General features: G+C 39.5%; 1 protein-coding gene across 1 annotated transcript in view; it reads right to left on the reverse strand.

Annotated features, from left to right (window-relative positions):
- The window catches only part of CEP85L (centrosomal protein 85 like), a 164,644-nt gene that overhangs the window by 73,759 nt on the left and 66,679 nt on the right, over positions 1-24,206 (reverse strand). Inside the window, exon 3 of the mRNA XM_065401924.1 lies at positions 13,255-14,039. Within this exon, the coding sequence (XP_065257996.1) occupies positions 13,255-14,039 (785 nt within the window). The remainder of the gene's footprint in view (positions 1-13,254; positions 14,040-24,206) is intronic.

A 24,206-nucleotide genomic window follows, 5' to 3' on the forward strand; every position in this document is an offset into this window, starting at 1 on the left:
GTGAGCCGGTTCGAGCAGTTGGACTAAAACAGTCTCGTCAACCACTGCACCATTTTCGGACTAGCCATTGTAAACACATTAAAAAGCACTTCTGTACTGAACAGTGATTTAAAGCCTACTGGTACAAAGCTGTCCATGAGCTAACTTGTTTGTTCACCTTGCTAAGAGGCATCTCATGTGAATATGGTAAATTTGTGCCTTTTTCATGGAAGTAAGAAAGGGCATTAATTGTGTTATTCAATTAGTGTTTCAGCCAAGTGAACCACAATATTAAAAACAACCACCTCACTCTTTTGGGCCTGCATGCTTTAAAATTTCACTGTAAAGCTTTTTAGATATTGGATATATGTATATTAATATCTCATAGAAGCTCAGATCAATCCAAAATGATGCACAGGCACATTTAGATTTGACTGTATTCCAGAAAATTTTCTGTTCCACTTCAAGATGCTACAATGTTACACTGTTAATTGAAATTATTCAACTTGCTCTAATAGTTTATGACTAGAATCCTGAAAAATGAAGTAGAAGCTATTTTAAAGAAACCTTTTCCCAGATATAAATTGTCTTTTTCTTTTTTCCTATTTAAGGAAGGGGTTTAGGACTGATTAATGGGAAGAAAAGTAATGCCAAAACTTCAATTCTGTCTGGTATCTTTTCACATGACTTGTGACTCAGTTTTAAAAAGATATGTATATTGAAACAAACAGGCATTTGCAGAGAAAGTTTTAATTTGTTTTTCAAGGTATATCAAGAACCAACCACCCTGGTAAGAGAACAGTATTCACTCATTGCGTTCAATTGGCTAACTGGATGTTAGAAGGATGTTAGAAGCCAAAAGTGTGCCTTGAGTAGGCTTGTCAATTGTCTAATCACACAAACCCACACACCCCTGCCCCGCCCCTTCTCCGAGGCCCCGTCCCGCTCACTCCATTTCCCCACTCCCTCTGTCACTCGCTCTCCCCCACCCTCACTCACTTTCACTGGGCTGGGGCAGGGAGTTGGGATGTGGGAGGGGATGCAGGCTCTGGGCTGGGGCCGAGGGTTTTGGAGTGTGGAAGGGAGCTCCGGGATGAGCCTGGGGCAGGGGGTTGGGGTGCAGGGTGCAACCTCTGGGAGGGAGTTTGGGTGCAGGAAGGGGCTCAGGCATGTGGCAGGGGATGGGGGGGGGGTGCAAGCTCCGGCCAGGCGGCGCTTACCTCGGGCAGCTCCCAGGCGGCGGCTCAGTGGGGCTAAGGCAGGCTCCCTGCTTGCCCTGGCCTCGCGCCGCTCCCAAAAGTGTCCAGCATGTCCCTGTGGCCCCAGGGGAGGGCAGGGGTCTCTGCGCACTGCCCGCGCCCCGAGCGCCAACTCCACAGCTCCCATTGGTCGTGAAGTGTGGCCAATGGGAGCGATAGGGGTGGAGCCTGCCTGAGCCCTGCTGCACCACCGACCGGGATCTGCCTGGAGGTAAGCAAGGTCAGGGGATCCGCACACTGGCCCCTCTGTGCGCTGCTCCCGGAAGTGGCCAGCACATCCCTGCCGCCCCCCCACGCACTGCCTCTGCCTGCAGGCACTGCCCCCACAGCTCCCATTGGCCACCATTCCTGACCAATGGGAGCTGTGGAGTTGGAGCTCGGGGCATGGGCAGCACACAGAAACCCTTCCCGACCCCGCAGGATCATGCCGGCCACTTCCAGGAGCAGCGTGGGGCCAGGGCAGGCAGGGAGCCTGCATTATCCCCCCTGTGCCGCCGGACTTTTAGCACCTAAAATCTCCCCGTTTGGCTTCTACTTTGGAGATAGAGCCTTGACCGGGAGACTTCCAGCCAAACCAGGAGGGTTGGCAACCCTAGACTTGAGATCTCAAGATCCTTTTGTTTTACATAGCTTTAGCAACAGATTATTATCTACCACACTTTACATATACCATAATTTGCACTAAGAAATGCAATTTACTTTACATTAGGAAAACTGAATACAGGAAATTCAGCATTTATCTATGTCAGACTTGCTTTTTTATTTGGTATAATAAAGTAAAAGGTTTGGGGTTTTTTATTCTGCAGTCAGGTCATTCCCATTAGTCTAACCAAACTTACCCAAGCTGGATACAGTACAAGGAAAAATACTGCTTTTCTTTTAAAGATAACTCACTGCTTATCCAAACCCTTTCTATTTCAGGCAGCTCATCAAGATAGTATTTGAATCAAATTCACCTTCTAGTGAGATCAAGGTGGTCAGAAATAGGTCAGAAAAACACAACATAGGCCTGCTCCCAGCTAGCTGATGACTAGGGATGTTTCTAATGTGATTGTCTAGAACAGTGGTCGGCAACCTTTCAGAAGTGGTGTGCCGAGTCTTCATTTATTCACTCTAATTTACGGTCTCATGTGCCAGTAATACATTTTAATGTTTTTAGAAGGTCTCTTTTTATAAGTCTATAATATATAACTAAACTATTGTTGTATGTAAAGTAAATAAGGTTTTTTAAATGTTTAAGAAGCTTTATTTAAAATTAAATTAAAATGCAGAACCCCCCGGACCGGTAGCCAGGACCAGGGCAGTGTGAGTGCCACTGAAAATCAGCTTGCGTGCCGCCTTCGGCACGCATGCCATAGGTTGCCTACCCCTGGTCTAGAATGAAAAGCTACCCATTTGTCATTATGTTGTATATTTTCTACCATGCCTGTTCCCAGGGAAGGTATATTTTGCAGGCATCAAGAACAAAATAAAGCAGTGGTTCTCAAAGTGGTCCATGGATCATGGCAGTCTATGGAGCTCTTGCTAATGGTCTGCAGAGAGCTGGCAGTTCATACAGTGCTAGCTCTTCTTGTTTCCAGCAGCCGAACACACAAATATTTTCCCAGTACCAGTTTTGCAAAGGGACATTGTGCGATTGCAAAGGAGGTGGCCCACACTATCCTGGATAGGAAGGGAAGCAGTTTGCACAATTACCTATTAATAAATAGGTCACACAATAAAAAAGTTTGAGAACTTCTGAATTAGAGAATTTATTGATCTCTCAAGAGCAAAACCTTCAATTGAAGTCTATTTGATTCAGCAAGACTTTGAAATACTGAAGTTAAATATCAGTTTCATACTGAAAGTCACTAGAAATTGACAAGGATTATTATGGATTAGATTACAGTTCCCCTCCCCACTTTTTGCCTATCTTTAAATACTGCTGGAATAGATCTTCTGAATAAAAGGGTGGAAAAACAAGACTCTAGGGTACCAGACAAAAAGCATTCATTTTTCAAGAGCTCTATTCTACTGTATTCTGTGTGTGCAACTTCTATTTGATGTCAAAGGGAGTTTCATGCAAACACCAAAGGAGAATAATTTGCCCCAGGAATTAAGGTTACAAGAGCAGGGGTTGATGACAGTGAAAATATGAGAAGTCAAAGAGAATGAGGAACTAGCCAAATATTTGGTGTGGTGGAAGCCACCATACCCATATTAAGGTGATGCCCTACCTAGGTAAAGCAGATAGACACATAGGGCAGCAAAAGGATAGAATAACTACAGGCAATAAAAAGATAGCTACTATACATTGGCCAATTCAGGCACTGATGGATTTTACTATCCTTCAACTCCCTTTATTTTGAAAGACAGTAGTTAATACTGCCTCTTGCATCTCAAGCACATATTAGAATCCTGAATGCACCATTGAAGACTGGTAAAATAATCCCTGTTTCAAAAAGTTTTTATAAATACTAAGTTCACATAAAACATGTGTGTCCCCTCAGCCTAGTCCCTCTGTTATAACCAAGCATGAATGCCTTATTTTTAGTGAAATTGTAAATGTAGTGGAGTACAGTTTGAAACAAATACCCTTATAATTCTTGTTTGCAAAAACTGTTACTGTTATTTAAAAATGGTTTATTGGAATGACTAGGTAGAATTTCAATTAATTTAAAAACAAAGATGTGCTATCACATACAATTTAATGTGACTATAAGAATATTATTCATAATTACAATGTTTAAGTGATCTCATGATCTATTCCACATCTTTCAATCCTGCCCCACAAACTCATGAGGGGATTCTAGTAACTGTACAATAACTATTTAAAAGATCTGCCGGTAACATGTTGGGATGTCCCTGAAGAAGAAGTGGGAAAAGCCAAAGCTACAAGCCTTTTTAAATGTTTTTGGATATAGGGTTTCCAGTTTTAATTTGCCTTGGTGGGATTTAAAAATATATATATTAAAAATACCCAACATTTAACATTATTGAAAAATTTCTTGAAAACTGTTAGGCCCTCAAGAGGAACCCATGCATTCTGGGAACTCCTTGTTGGTATAATAGGCTTCAGAGGAATCAGTTGTTTATATTAGAAGGCAAACCCTGGTACAAATAGAATTTTCCTCATACAAATGAAACAGTGAGTCAAAAAACCTTAAACAAGAAAAAAATTAATTTAAGAAACTGGAAACACTATTAGCATTTTGCAACAATGTAAGTCTATAGTGTATACTATACGATTACATTTGTGTCTTGGGATTCTGTTGATACGAAGAAAATAGGATAACATTTCTATCATACTTTATACCGTAAATATCAGTGGAATCCAAAGATAAATAAAACCTTTTTGCAAATTTGGGTACATAATATTCTTTGTATAGTTATCTGATCTTTAAAATAAGCATTTTATTGTACTTCTATTTATTAAAAATCAACATTTGAAGATAAAATATTAATACAAAAGTAAAGAATGTTCAAATGCACTCCAGTTTAGAAAGAAGAGTTAATTTTAACTACTTATATAAAGTCATGTGAAAGAACTAAGCAATGTAAAGTTTTTTGATTCTTTGTAGTGCTGTTTGTTTTGACTAGTGCTATTTGCTTACTTTATTATGCCTAAATGGATTTTAAGTAGATTTAATTCACTCAGTGTATACAGGCAATCTAGTGAGTTTAAACTACACTACAGTTCACTCTTTTTATAAGAATAAAAGTTCCAAATATCTTAGGTGGCTTTGGATTTGGGAAGTTTTCATTTCTGTATTCAATCAATTGCCGTTGCTTTACTGCACACTACCTAATTTGTTTCTAGTTTATCTTACATATAAATAAGGAGAAAAAAAATATAGCAATAATCTTGGATCAGTCCTTCAAAAAAAAAAAAAAAAATGAAAATTCAAGATTCAGTAACTCCTAACTCTAGCATGACTCCACTATAGTCAGCAGAAGTTCCATCCCAGGAAAGCATTTAGTCAGGATCGGAATTATGCTTTTTTAAAAAAACTATTTAGGAAGACTCCCTGTTTACAGTCTAGGCCAGATCATCAGCTGGTGTAAACTGATGTTACCATTTTACACCTGCTGAAGGTCTGACCCATTTCAGCATTATCTGTTCTGCTCAGAGCAAGTCTAAACCATGAAGCAGTTAAACCTTGGATAGTTAAAAAGGGCACCAGTACTTTCACCTTTTCTATGCTAGTTCTGCCAGTGGCTACTGTTGCCACCAGGGGAGTCATCAATGGGAAATCTTAGGGGTGGCGGGAGCTAATGTGGAAAAGGTCTAAATGACACTGTTCTTGCAAAGGTGCATAACCACCACTGTCTCACAATGCGGAATAATCCACAGTGCATAGGTATCTGGTGTAAGCCAGGCTCCACCTACTTGTGGATGCACCAGTATGCACATAGCTATTTACACACACACTTAATTTGGCCTGTGGCATGATGGTGCCAGATTCCGATATTCGTATTCTCATTAAATAGTACTAGGGTGACCAGATGTCCTGTTTTTAAAGGGACAGTCTCGTTTTTTAGGACTTTTTCTTATATAGGCACCTATTACTCCCCACCCTCTGTCCCATTTTTTCACAGTTGCTATCTGGTCATCCTAAATAGTACTTATGAGACTAGCTCTTAATTTAGAAAATGTTTGTAAATGGTCTGAGAAACAATAACCATATTTCTATGTGGTGTTTTGTATCTTCAGTCTGCCCCACCCCTAAAATTTGTAATGGAATTTCACGTTTTTAAAAATGTCATGATACTTTAGCAATGCTGTAGGTAGTAGTGGGACTCTATAGATAAATAAATAAATCAAAAGCTTGTGATTAAAACCAGTAAATTAAAATGCATTTCTTGGGGGCAGAGGAAGGTACGTCAACATATTTTTATGCCCATAGTGCAAAAACAAAGTATAATGGCATATGTATAGAGACTTTTGTCAAGATCAGTGTTCTCATTAAGAATCACCTAAGGTATTTTTAATGGTTTAAATGAGGCTCAAACATTTCTTTTTAATATCCGGACCATAACTCTTAGACAGACTTTATTTTATAAAAATCAGATATGCTATTTTTAAAAAGGTACAAAAATGCCAAAAAAAGGTACTAGTTTTATGTATTTGACAACCATAAACAATCCCTCTTCCCCTCCCCCCGCCCCTCCCCCAAAAAACTGGCTTGCTATCTAAATGAAGTTTTGGCAGCATTTTACATAGTGTTGAGCAGTCCTATTTGTTTATGTTTTGTTTTTACAATTGCTAAGTTATTAAATTTTTAAATAAACTATTGCGTATATGTTTATTAAAAGCAGTAAAGATGTAGCCTGTGCCAACTCAAACTAGGCTCTTAATAAGGCTTTTGCAAGGTTGCAATAAATCTTACATAACACATCGTTGGCAAAAATAAGAGGGTGTTGCTCGCTGTGCCACACAATGCTGAAAACCTTAGAAGGGAAGGAAATTTCCTATTTGCAAAGATGCATTTGACCCATGTTAGGAAATGTTACACTTTTTGAAACTTTAGTGTTCTTCCAAAAAGTTTTAAGCTGCCAGTTTTTGAAATGTAATAGGTCTTAACGGAAGTTTCAGCCCTATTATTATTACCCGTACATTCCATAAGTGACCTTGACAAGAGCTTTGCCTGGACAGCACCACCAGTTTTTTTGTTTTTAAATAAAATTGCTACATAATCCCCATTTCTTTTACTATGGATCTGTTCCTTAGAAGTGCAGTAGCAACATAGGAGATATCAGTAAGTCAAACAAGTTATCTTTCCAAACTAGCTGCTCTTCGCAGAAAGTAGAGGATTAACATTAGCAGTCATAAGAGTTTAAGTTATTAGTTATTGTGAACAAACAATTTTCTCTTAGGTGGCAGAAACTGAGGACAGGTAGAAAACTGAGAACAGGATGAAATACATGCGAATCCCCATTTCTTACTACTGCAACTGAACCAGCAGCAGCTACAATCAAGAATTCAGTTGCAAGCACAAGCGGTCAGACTAGTGCAGAGTATGGATCTTGCTAACAACAGAGGCCTCAACTTGCTACTCAATTTCCTGCTTATTGTTATGGTTCTGGTGCTCATGTTTATCCTTGTGAAACTCATGTGAATCTCCTTGAGGTTCTGCTTTTTTTGCAATGATAACTTAACACAACATGTAAAGATTGCATAAACTAGAGAAGTGTCTATAAAGTATATGAATATTACATGCTCATGTATCTACTCTACAGCAAAATACCTTAAAAGCAAAACAATCAACATACTTGCCAAAGGCTAAGAGGAGTGTATAGTTCCATGCTGGCGACAAAAGGACACTGTATCTAAGCATACACAGTACTCTTGCCACTGGTATAATAAACCGATTACTTGTATTTAAACAACTAAGAATCAAAGGCAGAAGTCTTCTAGGAGTACAATCTCTGCAAAGAGGATAACAGAAATAACAAAAATGGAATCTTCATAGAGCGGCCTCTCTGAAGAAAACTGAAACACAGGCCTGAAAAGGACAAGAGAGATGCCTAAAGCTGATTGATGGCAAGTATCAGATTACGTATGGAAAAGAAAAACAAAAATGTTGTTGTGGCTATTCAAAAGCAAATCCCACCATCTGGTTACAGGATTTGTCATGCATGTTCAAATATAAAAAATTATTAACTGCAGCTTTTTAAAAGGCGTACCATCCACTGCAGCATTTGAAGGGGAGAAAAAAAAAAAAAAAAAAGAAAAACACCTCAGCAAGCAGTTCTATTATGCATCAGTATTGAAAGAATTTCACCAATCACCAGCTGTTAAGCTTAAAATTTTGAGCAGTAACAAGGTAATATAAAATAGAGAACGCTATCAAGTCTCACTCTACTTCAGTCTCTCTGAAGTTTGCTGAAAGTCTCACGCAATAGTAGATGGGACGGCCTGGATACTTACAATTAAAGCTTTTCACTGTTGTCTACGAATGAAGTATGTGCAATAAATATCTAAACAGCCTTTCCAAAAATCAAAAAGACATATATAGCAACAAGCTGTAAAGTCAATAGCTATTCTATGTTGATACACTATTGTCAATTTCTGTATCGATTGTCAATGTATGTTTCAAAGAGGAAAAGTTACCCAGCTACTTCATTATAAGCACTTTATCACATTTTGTTTGATATTTTGGAGGATATTCTGCTTTTATAAAATGTCTGTACATTCATATACAAGGGATCTAAATTATAGCAATGGGTTCGTTTAATGTTTTGATTAATCCTTTTAGAGCCTCACTGAGTAGGCACATTACCACAATATGAAGTATACCAAATCCAAACATACAAACTAATCCAAAGCCCACTGCAGTCAAAAGGAACAACCATGCTATAATTTTCTAACGACATGCCTATTCACAGATATGCTGCATATATCGCTTTAGAATGTACTGTGTATATATAAACAACTACAGCTATCTAAGAGTTTGTATCAAAAGAGACAATTTGAAAAAAAGGAAAAACGGTGACTCTATGGATTGTATTTATATTTCACTTTTTATCCCAAATCACTTTACAAACAAAGCATACAAGAACCTCACCACCCTCCACTAATGCGTAGCTACCTCTGGGGAGGAATGAAACAACTGTTTATCAACCAAGCAGTGACACTACACAAGTTTGAGACAGATAGTAAAACATACAGCTTTAACTAGACAGAATATAAATTTGTATGAGCTACTGGGAGTAACATGTCTTCTGCAGCAAACAGAGGCATAATATTTTTACTGATCAAAAATGGTCAAGATTGGATTTACACATCAGCCATCAGCACGTATTGAAAACCAGTCCCACATACTTATTGTATTAAGATGAACCCCTAGTTGTCAAATCCCAAGACCACCTACTTCACAATGAACAGAATATAAAAAGCAACTTCAGTGAGGCACAACAATGAATATTAATTAAACTAAAAGTGACTGCAGTTTTTAGCATGAAAAATTCTCTGAAAATACCATTTAATTAAAAATGAAATTTTCTGTGGGGAAATGTTGATTTTGAGAAAAGATTTCAATTTTTTGATCAGGTGGGACCAAAGTAAAAATATTATGAGTTGACATTTCAAAATGAAACTATTTCTTCATTTCAAAATGTCAATTTGAAGAGAATGGTATCATTTCAACATGTCAGATTGTTTTGCTCATAAATGTAGACATTTAGTTGAATATTTCCAATTCACAAGTTGAAATATTTTGATTTACAAAATGTTTTGATATTTTGACTTTCCCTTCTGATTTGGAGTGCAAACTAATTTTGAATTGTCTAAATTTTCCAAGAGACGAAAAATCTCATCTCCCGACCAGCTCTAATATTAACCTATGCATGCTTTAAACAGAGAGGAGGGCGAAGCACCTCGTTAATGGCAAAAAGACAAATTAAGGGGAAAGCCAGACTACTAAGTAACTTCCATCCAGCACAGATGTAGCCTCTCAGATGAACTGGTGCAGTATACTAAACTCAAGTGTAATCGCGGTATGAAACAAAACAAAAAACACACACAAAGAGAGCATGATACAATGAGAGCACTGGGGGTGGCGGTAGGATGTGTGGTGAGGACATGGGCCTGGCGTCAGCACAGGGCCAGCTTCAATCCACACAGCTGCCCTGGGGCCACAGTCCCAGTTTACTCAAGGTAGTGAGACCCCGCCCAGAAAATGGTGGGGAAAGGGGGCTCCACTCATCATCCAAACCCAGCTGCTCAGATTGGGGAGAAGGCCAGCATGAGCCAGCACCCGACGCTGCCCCCCTTAGTGCCTGGAGAACCAACCCCTCCCCAGAGTTCCCTTGAGGTCAGAGCTACAGCGGCCCATTTGTGCCGTGATGTGGCCAGGAATGGTAGCACCATGATGCAGGACTCAGCCTACGGAGCTGCATGTGGTTTCTTGTGCAAAGGAGCAAACATGGCTCCTCCAGTTATTCCTGCAGGATGTTTCTGCACCCTTGGTTTCAAGATTTCTGTGGGTCCAACTGAACCCATGAACCCCTGTTAAAGCCACCCTGGCTTCCACCTATTATAACAATACTAGAGTCAGATGCAAGTCAGGGTAGTCTAAAGAAGCCTCTTTTCACCAAGTATACAAACATACTGTATATTAAAAGAGAAGGAAGATGTTCTTCCAAAGACACCTAGTACATAGTACTAATACACAGGTTTGCAACCTGCTGAAACATTTCTTACTGTATGTTCTCCTGCAGTTTTCAAGAAAGTATTTTCATTTTAAATCTTATTTCTAGTGCTGCTGTACAGCATTCAGCTCTATATCAACAGTATCAAGGTTTGAGAAACTACTATTCACAAATACTCATAGTCAAACCTTTCACAGCCTTAAGGGGCACATTTCTTCACTCCAAATTTTATGCCCGGCTTCCAGTTAAATCAGTGGGAGCCTTGGTCATGCATCTGAGGCTAAAATTTTGCCCTAAAAGGTGCCTAATCCTGCAGCACTTTCCTGTGGAAAAAGTTACCTAAAAATGGGATTTCTGTGTGCTGGAACATTAGGCATAAATAGGGAATAACTAAGCGTAATGCCTGATGGCATGGGAATATAGTGAGTGAGCTAGAAAGATCCAAAGAAAATGTTAACCTTATGTTTAAAAAAATATCTGCTTCTTGAAGGTCTGTTTATATCTTAAAGGATTTGATGAGAGACATGCCCTCAAAACAGCACATGTTGGTGAAGACAACCTCAAGAATGCTCCCATGATGTTACTGAGTATCAGAGAAACACTTAAAAGCTAGTAACCTCCCCTGAAATTTGTTTCACAACACATATGTGTAGATATTATAGCCTGAGGTGAACATTTTATAATCTCTTCAGAGTAATATGCATCTCCTTTGAAAATCTAATCTGTTGATCCACGTCACTTTTTTTTTTTTTTTTTTAAACAGTTTCAATATAAAGATGCTTTCCACATAGCCTGAGGTGGAGTACAGAATGTGTTTAATAGACCAACTTTTCTGCACACACTTTCTGATGTAATGTTCAGGGCAAGTTATCATTGTTCTATCTACATTCTTAGTCAAAGATAAATTTGGTTATAATTTTGTGTTGTTTTCTTTAGTGTAGAAACAGCGTATATGGGTTCTTTCTGCCTGCTCTAAAAATCACTGCATTTCAATCAGTACACATACTTCCAAGCAGATGGCACATTTCTTATTGCACTGTTAAAAGATTGTCACCATCAGCAAAAATGTTCTCTAGTGTCATGAAATGAAACTCCTTACTTTGAAAAGGAAAATAAGGTTTACCATCCTGTTATTGTATTGTACACAGTATCACTGCTTTACTATTTTTTTAATAAAACTAACTTTTAACAAGATTTTTAATTTTTCATTAACAGTAGCAAATCAACTTCAGGAGATTCTGCTGCTTGGACAGTATTCAATATGTAAAATAGCATTACAAATAAATAAATTTTATTGCAGAAACATTTTAAGGTTGTTGCAATAAGATGATTTTAAAACAGCACCAAGTTCTCATTGAAATGTTAAAAGAAGGAAACTGTTCTCCCTCCTTCGAGCACTGCTACATTGCTTCTAAAAGGCTTTGAGCTATTGCAAACGCTCCCCTACCCACATTTCCCCATTCTTCAAGTGTTCCTCATGTGGCCACAACTCCAACCTCTCACTTGAAGGAGACCAGATAGGCTTTGAAACGTGATCTATAGACATCACTCATTAATCAGCTGTATAAGTGCTTCTGCTGCTGCTAAGCAATGCTCCCACTGTACTCCAAACAACTGTGCACAGTTCCTCGGCATTCCCACCCTGTGCTAGCCACAAGTGTCAGAGTAAGGGCTGGTCTACACTTAGAGCAGTACAGCTGCACTGCTGTAGTGCTTAGTGAAGACACTACCTATGCTGATGGGAGAGCTTCTCCCGTCGGCTTAGGTACTCCACTTCTCTGAGAGGTAGTAGCTATGCCGATGGGAGAAGCCCAACCAACATACATTTGAAGTGTAGACCAGGGCTAAGTAGCTCAGCAATCAAACGCTGGTCTCCTGCATGGCAGTTCAGAACACTTCCCCTAAAGCTACAGCCTGACATAGGGAACTGAATTTTTAAAGAATAGTTGGAGAGAAATGGACTCCAAAAAACTACAAAACTGAGAATTTAAAAGACAACGAAGTTTTAAACAAAATCTTGTCTTAGATTTGTTACAATCTTGAAAATCTGAAAAGCAGAAGCATCAGTGAGCTTAGCCAAAGAGATAACTATTGTTTGTGTTCCCTGTGCTCGTTCTGTCCTTGAACACAAATTATTCTGAGCTGTGTTGACATCAGTATTTGCAAACAGACATGCATATAAATGGATATATTTTGAAATAATAATTGTAATGTATGTAATGCTTTATTTTTGTTAAACAGTGTTAAATTTTCCCTTCACACAAAATAGAGGGGGACAATCTTGAATGCTTACATTTTTTAGAAAAATAGAAGGGATTAGGAAAGGGATAACATGTCAATATTAATAATCAGTGTGTGGTTTATAAATGAGGATATTATTAGGTACATTTATGAAGTAACCAATTTTGACGTATGTGAGGGTCATTGTCTACTATGAATCTGTTTCAAATCAAAAGGAAATGGAGTTTCCTTATAAATCAGTTCAGATTATAAAGTCAATTCAAGCATATATCACACCATTTCAATGGAAGGTTCTCTTAAAAAGGACACAAAAATGTGACTAGATGTACCCTATATATTATACAGTTGCAAAAAGTATAGATGCTGCTCTCATATAGCTTGGGTAAATTGTCTGGTATAATTAAACGCCAGCAGCTGTAAATTAACTGGAGCACACTTTGCTGGCACTCAGATAATAAATGAAGCTCTAGTGCAGTTAGTTTTTCATTAAATTATACAAACAGCTTAAAAGTTTAAAAACCAACAATAGCACTGGGTGAGATAAGAATACTTTCCCCACCTGAAACATTTAATAAAAACATGCTCGATGCTGTGTCTCTTACTGCCCACCTGATGGCAGCAAACACCACATTTCTATTCTTACCTGCATCGGGTGCTCATTTCCCCTTGTAAGATCTTCAAGCTGCTGCAGTTGCCAAGCTGCCAAACCATACGACTCCTCAGCAGTCCTACAGTCCAGAGGATGTGCATGCAACTGTTCTGTAAGCCACATCTGAGTCCTCACTGAGGGCTGAATGGGTACTCCGTTCATAGCCTGCTGTCCCAGTGTTGCATATTTGTGCCCAAAAGCCTCACAGCTGGCTGAGTTGGGCTTGCTTTCAGGTAAGGCACTGTAGGTCATGTCAAAGACATGTCTCCTATTTGAGGCGTCTGAAACACCAAAGTCTTCTTTGCTGCAACTTTCAAATTTGTATTTGCAATCCAGCGTAGAAGATCGTTTTTTCCCAGTTTCTTTGTCCTCAACTTTTAGCAACTCCATGCTATTATGCAAACAACTCGGCCCATTTGTTCTTAATTGTGGTGACATGGTCTTGTCTCTTCCTGATCTGTCAGTACTAGCCCTGGAGTCCCCTGAAAGGACACTTTCATCCTGACTGCAGCTATCTGGTGTGCTGAGTTTAGACAAGGATGACCATTTCCTTACAGGCCTCACATCCTTCATGTCAAGAGAGTGGTCCACTATGCCCAGATTTCGACTTCCTCCTGACCGTAAAAGGTTTGTACTCCATTGTGAGCAGTCAGACTTCAGAGCTTCCCTGTGTTTGGAAAGTGAAGAGCTGGCATTAGACGGCATCACATGGGCAGTGGGAATAGAGACCAGTGATCGGCTGGGCTTAAACAAGGAAGTACCACTTGACGTTGAATGATCTAGGAAAAAGATTTATCAAGTAAATAAAGGCAACACAAGCTCTGCCAGCAATACTGATCACATGTCAAACTCAGGACGAAATGCTAAAGCAGCAGGCATATCCTCTAGTAAATTCTTAATGGGACACAGTCATATTAAAAACACATTCCATGACACAGAGTTATTAGAACTGATAAATATGAAACCCATCAAAAATAACATGTGTTTCCTTTCTGTGGATGTTGCACAGCTAGGACAATGAAAATGGTGTAGACTGGCCAGTTTCACTACTATTTTTTCTTTTGGGTTGCCAATGTTGCAGGGGAATGTTTTCATCTAAACAACACTGTCATAAAGTTGCCAAGATTTCTATTTAGGCTACGTCTACACTAGAGATATTACAGCGGCACAACTGTACCAATGCAGCTGTGCCACTGTAAGATCTCTTGTGTAGCCGCTCTATGCTGACAGGCAAGAGCTTTCCCGTCAACATAATTAAACCACTCCAGATGAGCAGCAGTAGCTACGTCGGTGAGAGAGCTTCTGACATACCGCTGTGTACACTACCACTTATGCCAGCGAAACTTATGTCGCTCAGGGGTGGGGGGGGTTTTCCCCCACGCCCCTGAGCGACATAAGTTTTGCCAACCTAAGTGGTAGTGTAGGCATGGCCTTAGGCTGTAGAGACTCTCCTAAATGCGGGGAAAATATTTTTTTGATAGTTTGTATATTATGGAGATATCAGTAGCAACTTTATAGTTAAGACTGTGTTGAAATTTTTAATTAAAGGAGGTTTAAAAATTCCCTCATCCACATATTAATCATATTTAGTCTCCAAATATGAAATAATAATTTTTCAAGGAAAATTAATTTCTATGCATTATATTGTTTGTAATATATTTATTAAATTTTGCAGAGGAAACAATTTGAAGTGCTCCCATTTTGAAATGCGCGTTTTTTTGGTTCCTCTAGTTAAACAATCACAGTCACCACAAATTCTAAATTTCTCTCTCTTTCTGAACCTCATACATACAGGCAATGTATTGGAAATAAGCCCCTTTTAACATTTTAAAATTAAACCACAAACAATTATTCCCTTTATTTAGGTTAAAATAATTGAGTTATGCCAAGATTCTGCAATGAAACAGCCAAGTTCTGTTAGCTACTGCCATTCTCCCACACGGTCAACCATCCCAGATTCACCAGACATCCCGTGGAGACAAGGAAGCAGGCTGCTCAGCAAAAGAGCTGTGCATGTGTGTACACGCACACTACGGAGGAGAAAATGGAGCTGTAAAGGATCAGTGATGCTGTGAAGGTCAAGTCCAATGTCCATATAACATGTTGTACCACATGCTTAACACTGAGCATCAGGGGCGTGCACAGGCTGGGGCAAGCAGGGGCACAGTCCCTCCACCCCCGTAATAGGTGGGAGCACAGAACTCCTCTGGCCCCAGAGGGAGAGCAGGCTCCTCCAGCCCCAGGGCTGGGGGGACACCTGTCCCCCAAGTTTTGTACCGCAGTGCATGCCCAGGCAGAGCTCTTAGCTGCAGCACTGGACAGCCAGATCCCTTCCCTCTGCCAGGAGCCTGCGTTCTCCGGAGCTCACCCACCCCACCCTCTTCTCTGCCTCCACCAATTAGCAGCTGAGATGACAATCCTCCTAACCCACAGTAGTGTGGCAGTGAGCAGAGCCCCTAGTAGAGCAGGCAATGAAGAGATTGGTCAGGGGGGGGGCACCGGTACCCCGGCAGGGTTGAGTAGGGGTTCGGAGCTCCTCCGGCCCTGGGGTTGCGGGGGGCAGAAGAGAACGTTTCACCCCAAAAGGGGTCAAATTTTTATTCCTGCGCATGCCCCTGCTCTGTGTGCGCGCGCACACACACACACACACACACACACACACACACACACACACACACACAAATTCTGAAATTTCTAGATAAAAACAAATACTAACACCAAATACCCATTGAGGAAATCTTCCCTAAACATTACAGGGAAAAAAAATGTATTGCAGCCACCATTTGCGATATGGCACTACATTTTGTTTATTACCCACACAAAACCACATATAGATCTGCATACAGCATAATTTAGGGAGGCCACACCAAGCCTAAACAAATATTCAAGACATAGCTACAGTGTGAGATACCCGTTAACTGTTTGTGAAGATGCTCAGGCTCTGCGTGGTAAAAGGAAGGCAGCAGAGACCGAGAAGAACTGATTGATAGTTAAGTTATTCACTACCTCATGTACACGCTAAGTGTTTCCTTGCTTTTTACAGTTTGAGTTGGCAGGCTATACAGTTTAGCCAACTTCACTCTAAAGTTAAGTGGAGTTTTTTCTAAGGGGGTTACTGTATATATATTTAAACAGGTATCTATACAATGAAAGGATCATACTGTCACTTTCTTGCACTTATCCTGGCATCTCCAACCCCAAGTGAAAATATCAAAATGTTCACAGACGACATCAGGGAGGCACTGTTCAGAGAGAGACTGGTAAGTGAAAACAACAGAGGTGAGGCAGAGGTTACTGAGATCTGATTGACAGCTCTCCCATAGTCAGCAACTGCTGCTTAGCATCATAGCCTGTAGACAATCAGAAGTAAGCAACAAATCCTCTCACCAGCTTCCATTAAGTCACATGGCTCAACCTTACCCATGCTCTCACGTTGTTCCACACTGTAAGCTCATTAAAGCATTATTACTTACTCAACCATCTGCAAATTAAACCCCATAAGACTTTTTGGTTAAATTTTTGACCAAAAAAAGGCAGTTTTCACTGTTTTTTCTCCTCAGAATCCTCAGCCTTACAGTGAGTACCAGAGTTCCTGGGGAGCCACAAAACTAGTCCGGGGTCAAGCTCAGTGTTCAAGGGCAAATCAATGAACACGAACCAGCACTCTGCAGATGCTGCTTGTGGGGGTGGCTGAGCTTTGGGAAAGGTACGGTTTCTTTTACTACAAACCTAAATAATGATGAGCACCCAATTCCTCAACACTCCTACTCCCCATTCACAGGCGAGCTCTCATTGTTCCTGCACACCTGTTGGGGCTATGTAAGAAAATATGAAAGACAACATCCACAGGGCTATAGTAACTTCCTCGCACGGCTTTATCATGGAAAGCAGGCTGGACTCTGCAGGATTTTTTTAAAAAGGGGGGGGAGGGGAATGTGGGTGGAGAAGAACACCTACAGTTTGGGGATCTCTGTCTCCCCACTCCCATCACTAATCTTTGTGAGATCCCATTCCCTGCATTGGTGTTGGGACAGAAAAGAAACTGCCTCCATTCCCCCCCCACCCCACCCCACTTCCATTCTTTTTTGGAGGAAGAAATATTCTGCCTAGTGCCTGCCCCTCTTGGCTGAAATCCATTTTCAGATCAGCGAACCAGGAAGACATGTTGAGCTGTGCTACCCATTTAAAACCCCAGCTAGCCAGCGATTTCAAGAAGAAATCACATGCACTGTTAAAATGCTGGTGTAGTCTGTTCTGTACCTACATCGTACCTGGCAACTGAATAAGCCAAAGAGTGGAAGAGGGACAGGACAAGGCAGCCACATAAGTTCTTATGCGGCTTTTTTCCAATAGGAAAGTAAACCCTTGAAATAGGCTGGAGCCTCCATTACTATGGAGCCCAGCAAGTTCAGGGACCTATGCCACAGGTAAATGGGGCAACGATTTTAAGGAAAGAATCTTAAAAAAAAAAAAAAAAAAAAGGAACAGCCCAAATCTGCCTGGGGTAAAAAAATAAAAACAAGAGAGAAAAGAGAATCACCCAGAAAAGGTATCAGAAAGACCCTAAATTGTGATATTTCTCCTATGGCCATGAAACTGTGTTCCATTTAGCCATAACTCACCAAGAAAAAGGACTCAATCCAAAACACAAATTTTTCCTTACAAAAGTCAGGAGTAAGGGTAGGAATTAAAGCACTACTTCATCCAACAACAAGATCAAATTCAGAACCCACACAACATTCAGACTACAGCATTTCTCATCAAACAGGCTGCATTTTATTTAATCAGTTTTTATGTAAAGTTTATAGGCATTACTACTGATGCTGCCTTACTGGCTCAAGATTCTTAAAATTCTCTGTTAAACAAATCTTTTATTATTATTATTATTACCAAAAGACAAAACAGCAGAAAAAATTGGAGGAAGTTATTACTGGGTTTTCTCTAAAACTACATCATAATCATATCCTAGGGTATATAATAAAATGAGTTGCTTTTCAATTATCCTATTTTCTTAACCCCTGCCATAACATTCCCTAAAATACCTAGCTAACGTGTACAACATTTTCAAGACAAACAAGTATTGCCCAAACCGACAAAGTCATATAGACAGATAATTTGGAATCTCCTGCATTACGCCTTAATAAATCTTACAATTTATTTATATACGTCAAAAAAGTACAACCAGCTACTGGACAGGGGTGTATTTTATATGAGTCTATTCTCAGCACTGCACTGCTGGGATGAAAGTAAAGGGAACGGCCTCAATCCTGGTCCCATTAAAAAATAAATAAATAAATAAATAAAGGCAGAATTCTCATTTGGGAGAAGACCCAGATGATCATTATTTTTTATCCTCCTACATGCTCTATTTACTCCTTGTCTGTTCAGTAAAGTTTATAACTGAACATAAGAAAACAGTGTTAAAAATCATTGATAGCGAACCAAAATACTGATTTAAAATAACTAAAGGGAACCTCCGGGGTCACTTTCTGAGTCAGATACAACACATACATTAAATTATAGCCCGGGGATGGAGCAGCTAGAAATTTTTATCCATCCCACTTTCTGGAGGGTGGGGGAAGAGAGAGAGAGAGAGAGAGAGAGAGAATTGCAAGATGGAAAATATGGGCCAAATTCTGACTTCAGTGATACCAATGAAAAATTGCATTCCATGTGTCTTGGAGAAGATTGAAACTGGCAAAAAACAAACACTTTTTGGTTGTTATACAGTATCCCAGTGCTTCCAACACTGTACTCTCTCTGCTTGCCCTCTCCAGCACCAATCACATAGGAGTGTTTAAATAATTAAAAACTTGTATTTGGTAGTAGATTTTTCATTTATTTATTTAGTGAATTAAATCTGAAATTGTCCCAAACTACTTACCTGAATCCCTTTAAAGAAGAACTTCAATTCTTTACCTGCTAAGTCTATGTTCAGGTTTCTGTATTTTTCCTGCTATGTCCAATAATCATAACATCTAAAGCACAACAGGGAGCTGAATTATGCATCTTCCTTACACCATATTAGGTGTTTGTGAGCACATTTTTAACAGGAAAAACAGAAGCAAAAATTTGGGACTTAGTTAAAGAAAGAAAGGCTCATCTACCACTATAATATTTTGTTTTAAAAAACTTACTAGATGTACTTTTAAGGCTACAAATTATATAGGTGTGGTGCTTTGATACTACTATACTGGTTAATATAGAAAATCCTACAACATTGCTGAACTTGATTTTGCCATTTTAGATGTAAAGTAAAACCAGTTGCTTAAGAGACCTCATTTATGAGTAAGAGTGTCGCTATTTATCACAGTTTCCCTACTGGTACCAAAGTGTTTTCTTCTCTCAGAAAAGCCCAAGCAACCACTTCTCATTTGCTCAGTTTTAATATGAGCAAATACTGTATGGCACGTACATCTCCAGTGCTGCTGAAACCAGTGGGCTTTCCTAGTATCAGAGGCTTTCAAGTCTGGCATTTTATCTGGGCTATAATTCGGAAGTCACTGAAGAAAATGCAGGTAGACCTCTACCCCGATATAACACGACCCGATATAACACGAATTCGGATATAACGCGGTAAAGCAGCGCTCCGGGGGGGGGGGGCGGGGCTGCACACTCCGGTGGATCAAAGCAAGTTTGATGTAACGCGGTTTCACCTATAACGTGGTAAGATTTTTTGGCTCCCGAGGACAGTGTTATATCGGGGTAGAGGTATATTAAAAAGTAGCCCCAAAAAAACCCATACTTCAAACTACCTCTCTGATCCAAGAAAGTACTTATTACAGAAATAAAAATATTTTTAGCACTCAGAAGAGAAGGTTTAGAGAAGGCAGACATTCCTATCCTAAGAGCTTGCTAAAAAAACCCTTCAATTGGAGTGTACAGAAGTTCTGTGCTCAACTGCACAACGTCATCTTTTCAGAATGATTCTCCAAACCATGCTTGCTGCAACTGTTAGTTAGACCTCTGTGACACAGCCACAAGTGATTTAAAAAACAGCCAAATCATGACTCACACAGTCTCTGTAATAAATCATCACATCTGGCTCATAAGGGGGTGGGAGCCTGTACAAGCCTTCTCTAAACAGTTGCTGAGAACAATGAGAATTTGAGCTAGGGATGGGGGTTTAATCAAAATTGAAGAATTGGGGCCCTGTCAAGAAAGTTTAGTGCTGCAACCACAAGCCATGTGTTTTCCCTTGTTTCCATCTATCTGACAATTATGGCTGGACTGGAAGCCTTGATATAGAGGGGATAAGCCACTGCAAAGCGGCTGGGGGACCTTAAACTGGACAAGCAAATAGCCAATCCAAACAAAAAAAGACCACTCAAAAGGCTGATCTATCATTCTCTAAAAGCAAAAATGTATTTGCATGATTCAACAAAAAGCTGCCAATGGTGAGACCACTTTGATAATTTACATATGTACCTCACCACACATCCTTTGGAGTCTCTCTGTACTACTTTCAAATTTTAGCATGCCAAAAACATTAAAAGGATAATTTAGTTGTAATTACTGCAGGAAAATAAACAAATTCCTTCAAACAAGCATCTCTCAAAAATAAACAGACAGAGATATTATCTATCTATATACAATAAAAATAGGAGTCCAGACACAGGAGAGAAAAACTAAAGTGTGTAACGACTTCTGTACAACGATCATTTGAAACAGTAAGGACTTCTTAGTTAGGAGAAGAGACAAGATAAAAGGTATAGCAAGTAATGAATGGTACAGAAGAACTAAATTGGCGCTTTTACTTTCCCTCATAAAAAACAAGGGCACCTCCAAAGAAATTGAAAGGAAAAATGTTCAAATAAATACACCTTCTTATCAATTTTAAGGTTTTTTTTAACTACAACAGAATAAACTGGTGGAACTCATTGAGGGCAACAGATTAGCAGGATTTGAAAAAGGATTATACATTTATATGGATAATGACTTTCATTAGATCAGATTAAAATGATTACTAGCACAAACCTATTACTAACTAATGGAAATTAAAAAGAAACTTCCCCTATGGCCTGGCCATTCCGTATGGGTCCATTATGGGTTTTCATGAACCCTCCTCTAAAATATTTTATATTGGCACCTGTAAGAAACAACATATTGAACTAGATGGGCAAAGAGTCTGATCCTGCATGAGAGTTCCCTTGTTTCCAAAAGCATGTTCACCAAAGGTTATAATAGGCAGCAGGTCTGAACTCCTTGTCTAGCTGCTAAGGATAGAAACTTTTTTAAAAACAAAGTGAAACGTGTTTTGACTTTTTAGGGGGGGGGGGGAGTTTTTAAAATTTATACTCTACATGTAAAATACTACTACTACTACTACTACTACTAAGAAAAGGGAAAAGGGAAAGGAAAAAGAAAAAGGTGCCCATAGTGCTTATCGCTGCAGTATTTAAACACACGTCACATTCTAAGTCTTTAATCAAATTTAACAAAATGATTGCTTGAGATAGGAAGCAGTTTTGATAAGGGCCATTTCTAAAAGCGAATTAAGAAAATGAACCACTGCTGGCAGTGAGTAAGTCATTACATAGTCATTGTGCTGACCAGACTGTCTACCTAAGCAATGGACTGCAAACAAATCAATCAATACATCACATTATTCTAAACTGCTCCCTATAATATCTGATGTAGTCTACAATGTTTCAGTCATTTTTAAGTGTTTTTTTTTTTTTAAATCACAATTTGGTTTGTTTTGGTAGGCAAGTCATTCAAAGCACATATAATTCACAGGACACACACAATCAAAAATCCTAAGGACAAGCTTATCAACAGCTGCTCACAGTCTGTAATTCATGTTGCTGCTCAAATATGGTTTAAAAAAATCACAACTAGGATGATTTTGTTACGTTTGTTTTTATTTCCCTTGAAATTCCATCTACCTACAGATGTATCAGTCATACACCAAGAAGGCTGCTGAAATATTAGTACAGCCACCAACACTTAGTAGTGCTTTCTTGTTGAGAGGATGGAGACAGGAAGAAAACAAAGATGCCAGTCTGAAAGCCTCTCAACAGCCTGCAGAAAATGAAGGTGACAATGAAGTTGCTTCAGGAAGAGAGGAAGGAAACCCTGGAGAGCTAGACGCTGCAGATCAGGGAGCAAAGGCAGTATGAATGCATGGCACATGGAGGAAATATGCACTGTTAAAACAAGAACAGTGAGTTCCACAATATGATGGACCGATTCTCAGCCACCCTCAGAAATATCCTTTCAACATCAACCTGTCCAAATGTGTCATCTAACTATCAGTGACTGTTTTTTGGCACCCACTTCATTACCCTCCTACTGCTGTTTTGCAATGATCTTGTGTGACAGTGTACCATGCATCTGCTACCCTCTTCTGGAGGCCCTTGGTGCACTTTACCCAAAGAGGTTGGCCTTTTTGGGAAAAAGAGCTCCAAGTCCTCCAGGAGCTGCCTAGATACTCAGAATCAGCAGCTGGTGGAACCAATGAGTATTCGTCCTACAGAGAGGAGCAGCAAATGCCTGGTACACATCCCTCCCCAACCTTCCTTCTGGCCAAAAGTCACACCTCACCCATTTCCCACAATTCCTTCTGCTAGGTTATCAACTATATGGCATTGTGTTTGGCCAGATGGAAAGGATCCCAGTTACACTCAGCTTTACTCTTCAGTTCTCACCTCAAAACTCAAACACCTACCACCCCTTTTATTTTTAAATTAAGTATGAGGTAAAGTTTCATTGAATTAAGCTGCAAGTCAGAACTGATTAGTTAGGCAAATCATATTTTATTCACTCCAATATCACAGATGGACCAGTTAGTCACTCACCTCAATTTTCCTTGCTTTCAGTACATACAAGCTCCCTTGCTACGTTCAGATCTACCCTTCCCCCTCAAAACATGCAGTATTGGCAGAGGACATGCTATAGAAAGTTTACTTTCTTAGTATTTGTAACAGTGCTGCACTTGTCTTAAACAGTAATGTTAGGATGTTAAATGGTGGTATTTCTTTTTTCTTAAGTCCATTCTCTTCATAAAATCTCCCCACCCCTGGCATTCACACATGCTGTGCAGAATGCCACAAAACATCACCACCAGGGACTTATTTAAAACCATCATCGTGCTTCAGGATTCATCCCCACATAACCTTCAATTTTACACTACATTTTTCCTGAGGTGATATTATAGCCTTGGTTGCTGTAATCTAGACTTGTTTCTTTAAAGTAATGGGGCAAAGAATAGGATGGCTCTCTCAGAATCACATCTGTTAAGAATTAAGCATGGACAAATGTATGGTCACACTGTGGAAACGTTGCTGACATTTGGGCATGCTGAAGCATGTCATGGGAGAGGGGGAGATCCCTCTACTTTGATTTTTAGAAGCCATTACCTAAGTAGCTTGCAAAATGCAAACAGACACCCTCTGAGTTCAGGAGTACTGCACCGAACACACACACACACACACACACACACACACACACACACACACACACACGCCTGGTTGAGATACTCATTCTCCTGCATAACATGGTTCATTACAAATATGGTTTGAAGTTATGCCCCAAGTGAAGATGAAACTAGGTGATCTAACATGATGTACATCCAAATTACATCACATTAATACTCCATTTTAAATATGCAGTACATATATGTTGATGAAAGGATCAAGCATAAAAATCTTTCCCTTTTTGCTCCTTAAAAGGAAAAAAATAGGGGCTCTTGGAAAAAATAACGCAAACCTCAAGAAGCAAAAAGCCATTTCAGTGGATTTGAACAAATAAAGCTTTTAAAAAGGAATGATCAACTATAAAATGTAAACCTGACAGTATTTTGTGCTCTGCAAACCCTAGTCTCAGAGGGACAGAACCAGGCAGATGCTGCAAAAAGAATTTTTGATTAAACAAAAAATTCAGAGCCATTTGAGAAGTACAGGCAGAACTCCCAGGATTCAGCATGGGAAAGCTGACTTTTCAAA

This window comes from Emys orbicularis, chromosome 3 (genome assembly GCF_028017835.1).
Source record: "Emys orbicularis isolate rEmyOrb1 chromosome 3, rEmyOrb1.hap1, whole genome shotgun sequence".
Taxonomy (NCBI): domain Eukaryota; kingdom Metazoa; phylum Chordata; order Testudines; family Emydidae; genus Emys; species Emys orbicularis.